At 33.9% G+C, this 16,946-nt stretch overlaps 2 protein-coding genes across 2 annotated transcripts; both read right to left on the reverse strand.

Annotated features, from left to right (window-relative positions):
- Positions 1-2,007: 2,007 nt before the first annotated feature.
- Positions 2,008-3,011, reverse strand: LOC100453846 (putative olfactory receptor 56B2). Its single transcript, XM_024255021.2, has one exon. It carries the CDS (start codon positions 2,965-2,967, stop codon positions 2,008-2,010), a length of 960 nt encoding a protein of 319 aa, XP_024110789.2. The 5' UTR covers positions 2,968-3,011.
- Positions 3,012-9,618: 6,607 nt separating this feature from the next.
- Positions 9,619-11,038, reverse strand: LOC100436530 (putative olfactory receptor 56B2). The gene is given in 2 exon segments (XM_024255023.3): positions 9,619-10,900; positions 11,026-11,038. Coding segments are annotated over 2 exon segments (963 nt in total). The 3' UTR covers positions 9,619-9,950.
- Between the last annotated feature and the right edge of the window lie 5,908 nt (positions 11,039-16,946).

Here is a 16,946-nt window from a genome sequence, read left to right on the forward strand (position 1 = left end):
TTCTTTTTTGTGATAGAAGCTACACAACATAAAATTAACCTTTCTAACCATTTTAAAAATATACAGTTGACACTTAGGTTGTTTCCAAATCTTAGCTGTTGTAAACGGTGCTGCAACAAACATAAGAGTGCAGATATCCCTTCACTGTATACTGATTTCCTTTCTTTTGATCATCAATAGACGAATGGATAAATAAAATAAAATGTGTTACATATACACAGTGGGGTACTATTCTACCATAAAAAAAAGTGATACTGTCATTTGCAACAACATAGATGGAACTGGAGATCATTATGTTAAGTGATATAAGCCAGGCACAGAAAGACAAACATCTCATATTCTTACTTATTTGTGGGATCTAAAATCAAAACAATTGAACCCATGAACACAGTAGAAGGACGGTTACCAGAGGCTGGGAAGTGTAGTGAAGGTCTGGGCATGGGAGGTAGAGACGGTACAAAAGATAGTTAGAAAGAATGAATTAAAAAATAGAAAGAATGGGTACAAAAATAGAAAGAATGAATAAAAGTTACTATTTGATAGCACAACACAGTGACTATTATCAATAATAATTGTACATTTTTTAATAACTTAAATAGTGAATTGGATTGTCACTCAAAGGATAAATACTTGAAGGAATGGATACCCCATTCTCCATGATGTGCTTATTTCACACTGCATGTCTAGAGCAAAACATCTCATTTATCAAATAAATCAATAAATACCTACTATGCATCCACAAAAGTTAAAAATAATAAAATTAAATGTACAATTGAGTGGCTTTAAATATGGTTACAATTCTGTGCAACCATCACCTGTATGTAAGCCCAGACTACTTTCATCATCTCAAAAGGAAACTTCGTAACCATTAGTCAGTCTGTCCTTATCATCCTGTCCCCCTTGGCTCTGACAGCAACTCATTTGCTTTCTGTTTCTATGGACTATTGTGGGTATTCATATAAATGGAATCACACAAAAGATGGGCAACTGAATCTAACTTTTTCACTTAATATGTTTTCAGTAGTTATATATGTTGCAACATGTACCATACTTCACTTCTTCTGATGACAGAATAATAATTCCATAATAATTCCTTTTATGGGTATACTTTATTTTGCTTATCCTTTCAGCAATTGATGGATATATACGTCATTTCTACTTTTTGATTAATAATGATGTAAAAAATATTCCTGGAAAAATTTGTTTTAACACCTCACCTGTTTTCAATTAATTTGAGTATACACCTAGGAGTTGAGTCATATGGTAATTGTGTTTAACTTTTTGAGTAATTACCAAACTTTTTCCCACAGCTACTATACCATTTTCCATTTCTAACAGCAGTGTAAAAGGGTCCAATGCATCCACATCTTTGCTAATATGTGTGACTTCTCTTTTTCAAAAAACAGACATATTAGGGGGAGTTGTGGTATTATATTGTGGCTTTGATATGAATTTGTCTATTGCTTAAGGACTAATGAGGTTAAGCAATTTGTGTACTTGTTGACAATTTGCACATTTTTCAGAAAAATGTCTATTCAAATTTTTTAATACATAAGAAAGAAAGGAAATAGCAAAATGGGAAAAGTAAGTCCTATCCTAACAAAATTTTAACACATGCAAATAAATTAAATTTTCTAATTATAAGGAAGAGACTGGCAGAATTTCTCCTTTGCCACTTCTATTCATGAGTGATGGAAGTTCTAGGAAAGGCAAGTAGGGGAAAAATTAAGATGTATATTCCACTTGTCTTTCCCTAAGATTATTTGGGAAAATGAGCATCACTATGTAAATATTTGTGATGAATATTTTTGCTTGACACTCAAAGTTTTCAAATAATATGTCCATCTCTTTTTTTGTAATAATCAGTTACCAGCACTAATTTCTTATCCCACATAAAATGCTGTCACAGTGCCTCTCTGTTCCTTAATCCTTCTGCCATTTGCAATTATTGGTGAATATAAAGAATAAATACATGAGGAAATAATAAATAGTGAGTATCTCTCTCTGTCAGGTGCTTTTGATGCCCATCCTAAGCACCTTATATAAGCCCTGCCTGAGCTCCTTGTTCTTAAGCGCATACATTATGGGGTTGAGGGCAGGGGGAATGACATTGTGTAGCACATTTAGTAAGACTGGAATGAGGGGAACTCTCATTCCTGTACTATGAGTGATGGAAATCACAATGATGACTGTGTAGAAGAAAAGGATTAGGATGAGGTGGGAAGTGCAGGTACTTAAGGCCTTGGATACAACTTGTGGAGAATTCAGCTTCAGAACAGAGTGAAGTATTAAAGCATATGATAAAATAATCAAACCCAGGTCGCTTCCCATGAGTGTCCAAACCAGAAGTAGCTGGTTAATGCTATTGATTTTTCGATCATCACAAGATAGGCTAGTGACTCCAAGGTTAGAACAAAGACAGTGCTCAATTTGATTCTGAGAGCAGTAGTGTCTCTGAGCAGCCAACACAGGCACTGAGATAGGAGATAGGCTGTTTCTTAGTGCCATGAACACAGTTGCTTTGAAAACAAAAGATTCAGTGACGATTGATGGATATCGTAGTGGTTGACAAATGGCTACATATCTATCAATAGCCATGCAGACAAAGATACCCGACTCCATGGCCACACAAAAATGTATGGCATACATCTGAGCAAAGCACTCCGGGAGACTGATGGTCTTAGCATTGACCCATAAGATGGCCAAAATCCTAGGCATGATGGTGGTAATCAGGCCCATGTCCACCACAGCCAAGATGCCCAAGAAATAGTACATAGGCTGGTGCAGTGCTGCCTCTTTATTGATGATGATCAGGATAAGGACGTTGGCACTGAGAGCTAAGAGGTAGAGCAGAGCCAGGGGCAGGGAGAGCCAGTGCTGCCAGCCATGAATGCCAGGGAATCCCATCAGGTTGAACTCAGAGACCTGGAACTTAGAGCTGTTGGAATCTCTGTGCTCCTGGAACATCCTTCACTAAGAGGGATAATATTCAACATTATTATTCTTAATTATCTTCTTGACAGCATTTGAAATAAAATTACCCAGGATTATGACATATATACACACATACACATACATACATATATATGCAATAAAAAAGTACAAAGACAAAACTATATACAATATATGCACAAAGAGTTTCATAGAAATAGAAACTAAACATACTAAAAACCTTCCCCAAAATTTTTTGAGGAAATATTAAAGTCAAAGTAGAAACCAAAGAAAGTAAGTACTGGATAGAGACAACTTTTGATAAACAATAGATGAAATGCATGACACCATGCAATTAAAGCTGATTGCAGCACTGTTCAGAATAGCCAAGATTTGGAAGCAACCTGTGTCCATCAACAGATGAATGGATAAAGAAAATGTGGTACATATACACGGTGGAGTACTATTCAGCCATAGTAAAGAATGAGATCCTGTCATTTGCAACAACACGGATGGAACTGGAGATTATTATGTGAAGTAAAATAATATAATAATTATGTTCAGGCAAGAAAGACAAACATCACATGTTCTCCATTATTTGTGGTATCTAAAAACCAAAACAGTTGAACTCATGAACATAGAGAATAGAAGGATAATTACTAGAGGCCAGGAAGGGTAGTGGGTTGGGGCGGGAGCTGGCGGTGAAGGTGATGACGGTTAATGAATACAAAAAAAAAAGTTATAAAGAATGAATAAGACCTAGTATTTGACAGCACAACAGGGTGACTATAGTCAATAATAACTTAATTGAACATTTAAGAATAAATAGTATAATTAGATTGTTTGTAACACCAAAGATAAATGCTTGTAGGAATGGATACCCCATCCTCCATGATGTGATTATTATGCATTGTAGGCCTGTATAAAAACATCTCATATACCCCATAAATATATACATGTAATATGTACCCACAAAAAATTGAAAATTAAAAAAAAATCAAACTGATTGAACCAAATTGTTTCATTTTCCTGTCTGACACAGTTTCTCTCAAGCAAAATAATGGAAAACACTGAAGTTATTTTTCTCAAATTATTAGTACACAATGAAAATTTTAAAATGGGGAATCCACTTACATTAACACAACTTCTTGGTTGATCTTCAATTTTCAACTTAGCAACACTGGTATGGATTTACACAAATAATTGTAAGGCTAAGGAAAGCTTTGTAATTAGTATTCTGGATATAAGAAAAATATGTGCTTACAAAATGAGAAAGTGTTTCCTTGTATAACAAAATTATCAAGTTTCTTTCTGTGAAGCTTGTAAATTTGTTCTTCATGTTTGTGTATTATATTTTTCAAATTTCCTTTACAATTTATTATTAAAGAAACAAAATTAATAATTTATACACATACATACATAATTGTATAGATTACTGTGAAAATAAGCTAGATTTTCTAATGTAGTTTGATAAATATTTGACTAATATATGCCAAGTTCTCACAAATATTTGAAGAATATTGAATTATTGCTTGTTTTTCCTTATCGATTCATTTAAGTGGTCAACTCTTAACTCTATGTGTCTGTGTAACAGAAGCAAGTAGAGAAACTTGAGAAAGTAAAGATACCTCTAGGTTGAAAATAAAAAATATATCTTTGAGATGAGTTATGCTGTCTTTATCTCATATTGTATATTTATCTTACGTTACATATATAATATCTCATATTGTATATTTATCTTACGTTACATATATAATATCTCACATTATATATATTTAATATACATTATATTAATAGATATTAAAACTGTAACTATAAAAGGGAAACACATAAATATCCTATTTATGTCTCTTGTGTTTCCTTTTTATATAGTTTTAATTACTCAAACTGGCTTTATTGTTACATGAGAAGTTTAGTTCTCATCTCAATTACGTTTATAAGCATCTCAGTTAAAGATCTTGCTGATACAAAATAATATAGCACTAAGCACAAGTTATATAATACTTTCTCCAAAACAAATGAAAAACGCTTTTTTTAAAGTTAGCAAAAATTTATTTTACTTGTTAATTCTCTCTTCTTTTAATACAGCAGCTACATTTTAATTTTTTCTTACATGCTGCTTTCTGTATTTCTCTAATTTGTGCTTCCAGAGAGTCAAAGGGAAAGAGATGTCGGTTGAGAAAGATGTCTGTTTGAAATATACTATAAATTGCCTCTGAGAATGATACTTACACTTGCTGGAAACTCAGCTGGGCAATGTGACTGCTGTGGCAGTGTAAATTTACACAAATCTATATAATTGCTGGTGATGAAAGAAAGATAATTCAGCTTTATATTTTATGAAAAAGGGAAATTATAATACCTTCTAGTCCCCAATACGCTGACGTCCCAATTATCAGGATTTGAAGCTGAGGGCCACAATTTAAAAAAAAAAAAGTGATGAGTCTCATCAAGAAATTTAAGCTTATAAAATGCTTTTAATGCTATATAACTTTATAATTCTGCAAGAATAATAGATTTGTATTATGCTGTGAGCGAGTAGGTCTATTAGGTGATAACATTAAACATGAATACCACCATTTATAAAGTATGATTTTGATATCATCGGTCGTGTATTTTCACCCCAAACTCTGTAGATAGTAACTTTGTTTTCTCACTTGACCATGCTCAATCTTTACAGACCATGCTCTTCTCTGAAAATGACTGTAGGTTCATCCAAGTATGTTTGCTACCCAAAATCAATGAAACACAGTCACGACTATGTCTGTCTAGGAATAAAGCCAGTTAATTAGATTCTTATTCTAAGGAACAAGAGGAGGGCAGGTAAGAACTTGATTATGGCAGAATTCTGACCATAATCAAGAACTGTTTTCTATTTTTTCTCCATGTTATCAGGTGGTTCATACCTGACTTTCATCATTTCCAATGATTCCTGTTTGTTTTGTTTATAAATATTCAAAATCATCGTAAAAAGTTTCACTGAATGAAAACCTGAAAATTGGGGAAATAAACATTTTTCTGCAAAACAAACGTCTGCAACACTTCTGCCTTCAAACTAAGTGGATGAAATCAAGTCTGTATTTCTAAGAATAATCAATAGTATACACTCAAAGATTCTGTACACTTTGGCAAAACATCTCTCCAATTTATCTACTATGAACTACAACAAGAAAAATCCTGTCACTACCCCGTCTCCTTTTTATGTCCTTTAATATCTAATTTCCGGATGCCAATAGAATGAGCTGAATGCAGTTTGGCCCAGATGTTCAGAATCTTGGTCAAAGAACACATGAGAATCCTACAATATATGTACATGTACTCCCCTCAACATTAAAATCCCTTGATACCTTTCCTACTGATACTAGCCTTTAAAGAAAATTATGTGTTATATGTCCCAAGGGGATATTTCATATAATTAGGGTCACAGTGTTGGAATTAAGACAATGTTCACAGGAGTTAAAAGAGTGGAAACACTCTATGCTCATCACCTATATGATGCTACATAAGTAACTGGTGAATACTTCCCTATGAATGTATCTGTACATGTGCTTATGTGTGGCCATGTATATGTAGGGAGAAGTGAGAAAGAACACAGGATGTTTATATTTTAAAAATTATGATATTAATAAGATTGCAGAGTTGTTTCTTTTTGCTTAAGGCCTTGTGGCATACAAATTGGAAGCAAGCACAGAATGTGTTACTCACACAGATTCTTTTGCATCTTCTTTTTTTTTTTTATGTTTTCATGTGTTAAGTAACATCATTAAGTGCTTCATACTCTCAGACTTAGTCTAGGAACTTTGAAAAAAGCATCAGAAAACATGGACCTCAGTTTTCAAGAAATTTATTTCCAAGGAAGATTGGTGATGAGTATTAGGGAATTGTAAAAATTAATCAAAAGTTCAGACTTATTACATGTAAATATTAAACTAGCAATAAATAGATGCCTTAATTTTGAGATAATAACAGTGATGTCAATAAGTGCAATAATAAAAGACAATAATTAATCTAATTTTATGTATTTTTAATTAGAAGAAAAATGTTTATTTTTATTCATTGTAAAAATAAAAATGAGGTTGTCACAGAGATAATTAGAACCTAATTCTATAATGTGCAAGTAACTTCTGATACTTTTTTTTATATACAATTGCTATATATGCTTTTGACAAGCGTTTGGATAACATCAATTTTAAAACAAAAATTCTATCACTTTCAGTTAATGTTTGTATTAAGCACATTCAAAACAGGATTGTTCAGTATTATGATTAAATAAAAGCACATTATGTTTTACACACTTCCTTAAGTATTTTCCTGTTCTCAGACATCTATGTTCTTTTATTTTACAGAAAATTGTATAACAAATATACATGTAGAGAATAATTTTAGCAACTTCTTTATATTGTTTTATATTGAATGTAAGTTAGTACAACCTCTGTGGAAAGCAGTATGGAAATATTCAAAAAACTAAAACTAGAACTACCATTCCATCCAGCAATGCCACTCCTAGGTATCCACCCAAAAGAAGATAATTGCATTTAAAATAATTACACTTAAAAATACTGGCACTAGTTTGTTTATCACAGGGAAAGATATGGAATCAACCTGTGTCCAACGCCAGATGACTGGATAAAGAAAATGTGGTATGATATACAGTGGAATACTCCTCAGTCATGAAACCAAATGAAATGATGTTTTTTACAGCAACATGCATAGATTATGAGGTCATTATTTTAAATGAAATAACTCAGAAACAGAAAAGCAAATACCACATGTTCTCACTTTTAAGTGAGAACTACCTAATGTGTACACATAGGCATAGAGTGTGAAACAGATGAATATTGGAGATTTGGGGGATGAGCAGATGGAAGGGGAATGAGGAATGAGAAATTCTTTAGTAGGTACAATGTACACTATTCTGGTGATGGGTACACGACAAGCCCAGACTTCACCACAGCCAGGCTATACATGGATATACATCCATGTATCAAAAAGCAGTTGTACCCTTTAATTTTATATAAAATGAAAAAAGAAAACATACAATTGGATGACTTTCACTACATTCATTATGCTATGCAACAATTGCCACTATCTAATTTCACAACATTTCCATTACCTCGAAAGGAAACTTCATAACTATCAGTTAGTCTCTCATTATTGCCTGGAGTCTCCATTCCCTACTAACAACTAATTTGCTTTTTTTTCTATACACTTAACCTATTCTGGATATTCATACAAATGGAATCAGATACTAGACAGCCTTTTGTGTTTGGCTTTCTTCACTAACCTAAGCACAATGTTTTCAAAGTTTATGTATGCTGCAGATTGTACAAGTACTTTATTTATTTTTGTTTGTTTGTTGTTGGGAGAATTTATTCTTTTTATATTTTTCCTCTTTACCATGCAAAATTTTCCATATCATTTTATTAAATTTAGCAATTTTTAATTCAATCGAGTTGAATTTTTGTAAGATAAGTTTTATTCTATATATATTCGAGGTTTACAGCATGAAATTATGGGATAGAGACAGCAAAATAATTAGTGAAGCTGATTAGTATATCTATCATCTCATATAGGTACTTTTTATTAAATAATAATTCCTAGTATAGATACACTTAATTTTGTTTATCCATTCAGTAGCTGCTATGTTGTGGATAGGGTTTGCTTGTCTCCACCAAAAATCAGGTTGAAATTTGATCCCCATTGTAGTGGGATTGGGAAGTGGGGCCCAGTAAGAGATGTTTGGGTCCTGGGGATGGATTCCTCGTGAATGACTTGGTGCTATTCTTGTGGCAGTTACTGAGTTTTCTCTGTTACATAACTGGATCAGTTCTCTGGGAGATGGATTAGTCATGACAGCGGGTTGTTATAAAGCTGGGAAGCCCATTGGGTTTTGTCTCTTTGCACATGTCTGTTTTCCCTTTGACCTTGTCTGCCATGTTATGAGGCAACACCAAAGTCCTCACGTGAAGCCAGGGACATGTCCTTGAAGTACCCTGCCTGCAGAACTATGAGCTAAATAAACCTATATTTCTAACTCAGTATTAGGTATTCTGTTGTAACAACACAAAACAGAACAAGACAACAGCTTATAGATATATAGGTTGTTTCTACTTTTTGGCTAATAATGCTACTGTAAACATTTGTGTACAGGTTTTTGTATTAACATTTTTTTCAATTATGTTGGGTGTATTATTAAAAGTTGGGCCCTGGGTCATATGTTAATGGCATTGAAGTTTCTGAGTAATTGCCAAACTCTTCCACAGCTGCTGTGCCATTTTTACTTCCCAACAACAATGTATTGAGATTTCAGTGTATCCATATACTTGCAAATACTAGTCTCTTATTGCAAAAAATAAATTTGCAGTACATTTATATGTATAATATAGGGGGTAAAGGGGTGTGTTACTGTGGTGTTGTATAACGTGGGGGTAAAGGGGTGTGTTATTGTGGTTTTGATTGAATTTGCCTAATGATTAATGACTAGTTATGTTGAGCATCTTTTCATGTATTTTTGGACATTTGCATATAATCTTAGAGAAATGTCTACTCAAGTCCTTTGCAAATTAACAATATAAGACACATAATAAAGCAAATCATGAAAATGCAGAAGTATCTCCTATTTTATAAATTATTACATCAAATGTAAAATATTAAGCTCTTCAATGAAAAGGAATAGATTGACACAATATCTGCTCTGACTACTTCTATTCGACACTGTCTGGAAGTTCTAGCTAAGACAAATGGGTAAGAACATGAAATGTAGATTACATTAGTCTTTTCTTTGAATTCCTTGAGACAAATAGTGTCACTGTTACCCTTTGTGATGAAGATTTTTGCTTGACTCCCAAATATTTCAAATATTACCTTCATCTCCTTTGTTCTAAAGTGTCAGTCGTTGCCACCAATTCTTTATGCTATTTCTTTGTTGTTCTGCCCTTTGCAGCAATTGGAGAATATGGTGTAAAAATATGTGAAGAAAATTTTCAAAAAATGAATATCTTTTCCATATCAGGTGCCCTTCACTCCAGTCTAAGTACCTCGTATAAGCCTTGCCTGAGTTCCTTGTTCTTGAGTGCATATACCATGGGGTTCAGGGCAGGGGGAGTGACATTGTGTAACACATTGAGTAGAACTGGAATAAGGGGAACTCTCATTCCTGTACTATGAGTAATGGAAATCACGATGATGACTGTGTAGAAGAAAAGGATTAAGATGAGGTGGGAGGTGCCGGTACTTAATGCCTTGGATGCAGCTTCTGGAGAGTTCAGCTTCAGGACCGTGTGAAGTATTAAAGCATATGATAAAATAATCAAACCCAGGTCCCTTCCCATGAGTGTCCAAGCCAGAAGGACCTGGTTAATGCTATTGATTTTTCAACCATCACAAGATAGGCTAGTGACTCCAAGGTTAGATCAAAGACAGTGCTCAATTTGATTCTGGGAGCAGTAATGCCTCTGGGCAGCCAACACAGGCACTGAGATGAGACACAGGCTGTTTCTCAGTGCCATGAACCCAGTTGCTTTGAATACAACAGATTCAGTGACAATTGATGGATATCGTAGTGGTCGACAAATGGCTACATATCTATCAATAGCCATGCAGACAAAGATACTTGATTCCATGGCCACAAAGCAACGTACGGCATACATCTGAGCAAAGCACTCCGGGAGACTGATGGTCTTAGCATTGAACCATAAGATGGCCAAAATCTTAGGCATGATGGTGGTAGCCAGGCCTATCTCTGCCACAGCCAAGATGCCCAGGAAATAGTACATAGGCTGGTGCAGTGCTGCCTCTTTGTTGATGATGATCAGCATAAGGATGTTGGCACTGAGAGCTAAGAGGTAGAGCAGAGCCAGGGGCAGAGAGAGCCAGTACTGCCAACTGTGAATGCCAGGGAATCCCATCAGGATAAACTCAGAGACCTGGAACTTAGAGCTGTTGGAATCTCTGAGCTCCTGGAGCACCACTAAGGGGAAAAATATTTGATATTAGTATTTCTAATAATCTCTATGAAAGTATTGAGAAAATAATTACCTAGCCTCATGATATTGAGTTGTGACTCAGCCTCTTTAATTTCATGTTGTCACTTACATCTATTAGACATGTATTATCCTACGTGATATTAGGTACCTTCTCTGTGATAACTCAGTTAATCATCTGTAATACTCTATAAGGTAGGTCATATTTTTTCCATTTTTTCATATCTAACGTATAGGACATTATAAAATCAGGACCTTGTTTAAGAGCTCCCATGCAGTAAGTCACAGGAGCAGGACAAGTTGAAAGTGATCTGGTATCGCAGCCCAGTTTCCTAAGTTTGTCTTTGTTAATGAGTTGGTTTCTTTAGAGACCTAATGTATGAACTCAGAGTAGTGGTTTTTTATGCATGGAGGCTTTTTAGGTAAGATATTTGATGACAGAGTATATAGAAGTGAACTATTTTTTGTTCACATACTTAAACATATAAGAAGTATTGATGTATATTATTTACTTTTTATTAAAATGTATGAGCTAAGTTAGTATACCATTTTATAGTCATGTAATTGATGTGTAAGCATTCTAATAACGTGTATAAATCCATGCAAATACAAATGAGTTGAATGTGGTTTGGAAATACCAGTGTTCTGTAAATTCAGTTGGTTGTAGTTTTGTGTTACTTATTTCTACTTGCATATATTTTTGGTTTTTGGAGCATTCTAATGGCCATATGGCCATGATGACTGGAGTAGAAGTTAAAAACATGCACGCACATGCACACACAAACATAGACATGCATGCAAATCAGTGATTTTGAGAGCAATGTTTTGGCATAAGGCCTCCTAATATCTAATCTCTCTATATCTGACACCTCCTTTCTATATTCTTTTGTTAATATTTGAATTAAAATATTCAGAACAAATTTTCATGAAATGTTTTACTTGTGCTATTCTGCACTATTTATTTCTTCTTTCCTTTTAAGTGTCTAAAATATTAAGGATACAATATAAAGGCAAAAAATTATTTTTAAAAGTTGTGCACTAAAATTATAGAGTCTACAGAGGAGGCAATGTTATGTTGACTTGGTCGATACATTCACTTTACTCTAGGTAATAACATCTTATACTACTTGTAACAAAATAAGGTTAATTGATGAAATTGTTTCTACAAATTTTAATGCTTAATTAAAATGTGGCTTGGGGAATACTATATTGTGTCTAACTGCCCAAAGAGGGAAAAATATATATCAGTGTGTAGGTCATTGAGTTGATATGTGTATCTTCCATAGAAACCTAAACGAGTGGGATATTCGTTATTTATGTCACTGTTTTTCCCCAAGAGACAGACACTTAATAAGCACTCAATTTATATTATGTGAATGAATACTGAAGCAGAAATAAGCAGTTTTATGTCCATGAGTCTTGTATTGTTTATGAGGAGGTTAGGGCCATTGACATATAAGCACGTTAAAAATATAATGGAGGCCGGGTGCAGTGGCTCACGCCTGTAATCCCAGCACTTTGGGAGGCCAGGCAGGCGGATCACGAGGTCAAGAGATTGAGACCATCCTGGCCAACATGGTGAAATTCCGTCCCTACTGAAAATACAAAAATTAGCCGGGCGTGGTGGCGCGTGCCTGTAGTCCCAGCTACTCAGGAGGATGAGGTAGGAGAATCGCTTGAACCCGGAGGCAGAGGTTGCGGTGAGCTGAGATGATGCCACTGCACTCCAGCCTGGGCAACAAGAGTGAAACTCCGTCTCAAAAATAAATACATAAATATAATGTAATGGAAGGAGACAGGGACTGAAAGAAGAATCATGTTGAAACAATCAAGGGGTAGAAGAGTATAGCGGATATCTCATCAAGACAAGATGAAAACTAAAAATAAAATTATACATATTATAAAACATGAAAGAGGTAATTCATATGCATCTGTAAACATACTGATTCTTATAGATTATAATTACTGATTAAAAATGAGACACTCAAGTTACATTTTTTAAAACTGTACTATTTTTGAAAGAAACTTTAATACAAAATTTGAAAGCAGAATAAATCAGGTATTCTTAGATAAGAAAACCAATGTAACAATGTCATATATAAAATTAGTAATTCTGTTAAAATAATAATTATGAAATGATAATAACATTATACTAAACATTAACAGGATAATATAGTATTTGTGACTAGCCTGAACCCAAACACATAACCTAAGCTTGAAATTCTAGTAGAAAATGACAAAGTATGGTTATGGTAAAGTATATTTAAATATATTTCTTTAAATAAATACATAAACCAAAACTGGTAGTGATATAGATTTTTTTCTTGAATTATTTGTTTTTGTCTTTTTTTATTAATACATAATAAATGTACAGATGTTCAGTGTACATGTGATACTTTGATGCTAGGAACATTTAAATTATTCTCTTCCAGCTATTTTGAAATGTACAATAGATTATTGTTAACTTCAGTCAATCTACTGATCTATCACCTATTAGGTTTTACTTATTCTATATAACTGTATATTTGTACCAAAGGAGTTAAATGTAAATATCTTGCAAAAAATAAGAGATTACCGATCATAAACACATAAAGAAGATGCATGAATATGAGTGATGCTTTGAGTAATGAGTGAGAAGTAACAAAGAATATCATAAATTTCGTAAAACAACATACAAAATTATCAAAAGCCATAAAAAACAAAAGACATTCATATATTTAGAAAAATTTAGCAAGGGTATTAAATGATAAATGAATCAAATATAAAATAGTATTGGACATGGCCTGCAGAGAAAAATTGTTTAAATTGCTAGAGAATATAGTAATCAATTATTTTTCTTCAATGAAGTAAGGGTCCACTGTTCAATAGATTAGTAAAGAAAAAAAATACATGCGGCATCTATCTTAGAAAATACAATGATCTAGCTTGAAATACGAGGAAAATTTAAGATAATCTTTTATAATGAAAAGCTGTTTGGAAGAAAACTGTACAATTTATTCTTACAATGGATTATATTTATATATTGATGATTGCTAAACATTAATATTACTTCTTGGCAGGTGTATGTGAGACTCTAAGTGTCTTTCCAATTCTAGTATTTCCAATTGAAAGATGCACATGTGAATATATTATTCTCACATTTCAGCAAAAATTCTAATACTTTGGGTGAAAATGAAATTCTGTGTGGCCCTATGAACTTCAACAAAAGTCTTAGCCTCTAGGATTCTTGATTCTATTCTATGAAATATAAGAATTCATTTCTAGATTCTGGAGTGTTAAGAATTCCATTAAAATGTCTAATTAAAATTCTTGCAAGATGGGATAATTAACATTTACGTGGTAAATTTAAATGAGGGCCTTTGATGCCTAATACCATGAAACTGGTACCAGGTATTATGTGTCAGCAAGCTAAGAAAGACATGTGCATGAATATGTATAAAAAATCAGCAGAGCTGGAGAGTTACAATGTCTAACACAAAAGCTAAATATTGAGCTTGAAAAAATTTTGTGAAGAATTACAAAGCTCCAAAGTATCTAATAAAATAAAATATGCTGAAACAATAAATAAAGAAGAAATATCATTCTAAAAATGCTGGTGGTAATATAGTTTTATTTTACATATTAAGACATAGTGGTTATGAAATAGCTAACATTTTGTTGTATTAGGTTCTATAAAGTTTTCCAATATTCAGATTAATTTGACATGAAGTACATTTCATGGTTTCTACACAGTCATTAAAGAACCATTACGTAGATGCCTCCATCATAGCTGAGGCTTACTCTTCTATATGGCATTCCCAAATCTCTGCAAAGATTAAAAAGACTGACTCTGGCCCCAGCTATGTACTTACTGTGGCGTCGTGTGTAAGACTTGTCATAAGTAGTGATCTTCAGTATACCCAGAGCTGGTTTACAGCCACTGAAGATGGACTAGGATTTTATGACCAGTGCAGAGAAACTCAGGGACCTGCTTAAGTGGAAGAAAAGTCTAGAGTTGTAAAACCCAATTAGCCCGAAGCAAGTCAAATCTAGGGCATGGACATAATTAGGAACAAATCATATCATTTTGCTAAAAATCTTAATTTGGGTATGGTAGAGCTAGCTTTTATTAAATATAGGCATAAAAGGGTTAAATATCTAAATATTATGATAGTTTTCTCTTTGAGGAAGGCTTTGGGAAAGTTGTTTTTTCCTTTTTTTAAGGAAAACCACAATACAAAACCTCTTCCTACATTTTTGAGTTTTATACACACAGAAATTTCAAAGGGATTTTCTGTCAATTTGTATCTCTAGGACTTATACAATATTGAGGAAAGCACTCCAAAAATAATTCAGGTAGTGAGATCTAGAGGTCAAATAATACTAAGTAATTGATGAACAACCATAGGATAGAGGCTTGAAATTCTTGCATCCTCTTGTATTCAGCTTAGGTAGTCTGAGCTTCATTACACAAAAGGAAGGGAAGATGAGGTGCTTAGCTCTCTGATAGGATGTGAAACAGCCTGATTCTCTCTGGGTAACCCTAGGAATAGTTTGCTGAAGAATTCAATTTGTTAACTCCATCCTACCTACCCCCTCTTCTAACCTCACGCAAACATACACAAATAAGAAATCCATATGATTTTATAATATTCCATAGTCTAAGCTTATCAATGCACATGCATAGTGTACACAGCACGCCTTCCCCAACCATGTCACACAATTGACAGAAAACTTTCCCTTAATGCAAGCTAGATTCAGAACTACTTTATCTATTTCATAACAAAAATAGCAAACACTTATATAGTATTTCTTATATGACAGAAATCCTTCCTTGTGTGTTACATATTTTAAAAATTAACACTCATAATAACCTCCATTGTGTTAGGCACCAATATCTTTACATCTTATAGATAAAGAAACTGATGCACATAAATTGTAAGAAACTTGCCTGATATCACACAGTATATGCTACAGCTGAACTTGGAATTCTCACGCTCAGTATGTCCCATTGATCCTTTTTTTTTCTTTTTTTTTTTTTATTTATTTTTTATTTTTATTATTATTATATTATTATTATTATACTTTAGGTTTTATGGTACATGTGTGCAATGTGCAGGTAAGTTACATATGTATACATGTGCCATGCTGGTGCGCTGCACCCACCAACTCGTCATCTAGCATTAGGTATATCTCCCAATGCTATCCCTCCCCCCTCCCCCCACCCCACAACAGTCCCCAGAGTGTGATGTTCCCCTTCCTGTGTCCATGTGTTCTCATTGTTCAATTCCCACCTATGAGTGAGAATATGCGGTGTTTGGTTTTTTGTTCTTGCGATAGTTTACTGAGAATGATGATTTCCAATTTCATCCATGTCCCTACAAAGGACGTGAACTCATCATTTTTTATGGCTGCATAGTATTCCATGGTGTATATGTGCCACATTTTCTTAATCCAGTCTATCATTGTTGGACATTTGGGTTGGTTCCAAGTCTTTGCTATTGTGAATAATGCCGCAATAAACATACGTGTGCATGTGTCTTTATAGCAGCATGATTTATAGTCCTTTGGGTATATACCCAGTAATGGGATGGCTGGGTCGAATGGAATTTCTAGTTCTAAATCCCTGAGGAATCGCCACACTGACTTCCACAAGGGTTGAACTAGTTTACAGTCCCACCAACAGTGTAAAAGTGTTCCTATTTCTCCACATCCTCTCCAGCACCTGTTGTTTCCTGACTTTTTAATGATTGCCATTCTAACTGGTGTGAGATGGTATCTCATTGTGGTTTTGATTTGCATTTCTCTGATGGCCAGTGATGGTGAGCATTTTTTCATGTGTTTTTTGGCTGCATAAATGTCTTCTTTTGAGAAGTGTCTGTTCATGTCCTTCGCCCACTTTTTGATGGGGTTGTTTGTTTTTTTCTTGTAAATTTGTTGGAGTTCTTTGTAGATTCTGGATATTAGCCCTTTGTCAGATGAGTAGGTTGCGAAAATGTTCTCCCATTTTGTAGGTTGCCTGTTCACTCTGATGGTAGTTTCCTTTGCTGTGCA

Source organism: Pongo abelii, chromosome 9 (genome assembly GCF_028885655.2).
Source record: "Pongo abelii isolate AG06213 chromosome 9, NHGRI_mPonAbe1-v2.0_pri, whole genome shotgun sequence".
In the NCBI taxonomy this organism is placed as follows: domain Eukaryota; kingdom Metazoa; phylum Chordata; class Mammalia; order Primates; family Hominidae; genus Pongo; species Pongo abelii.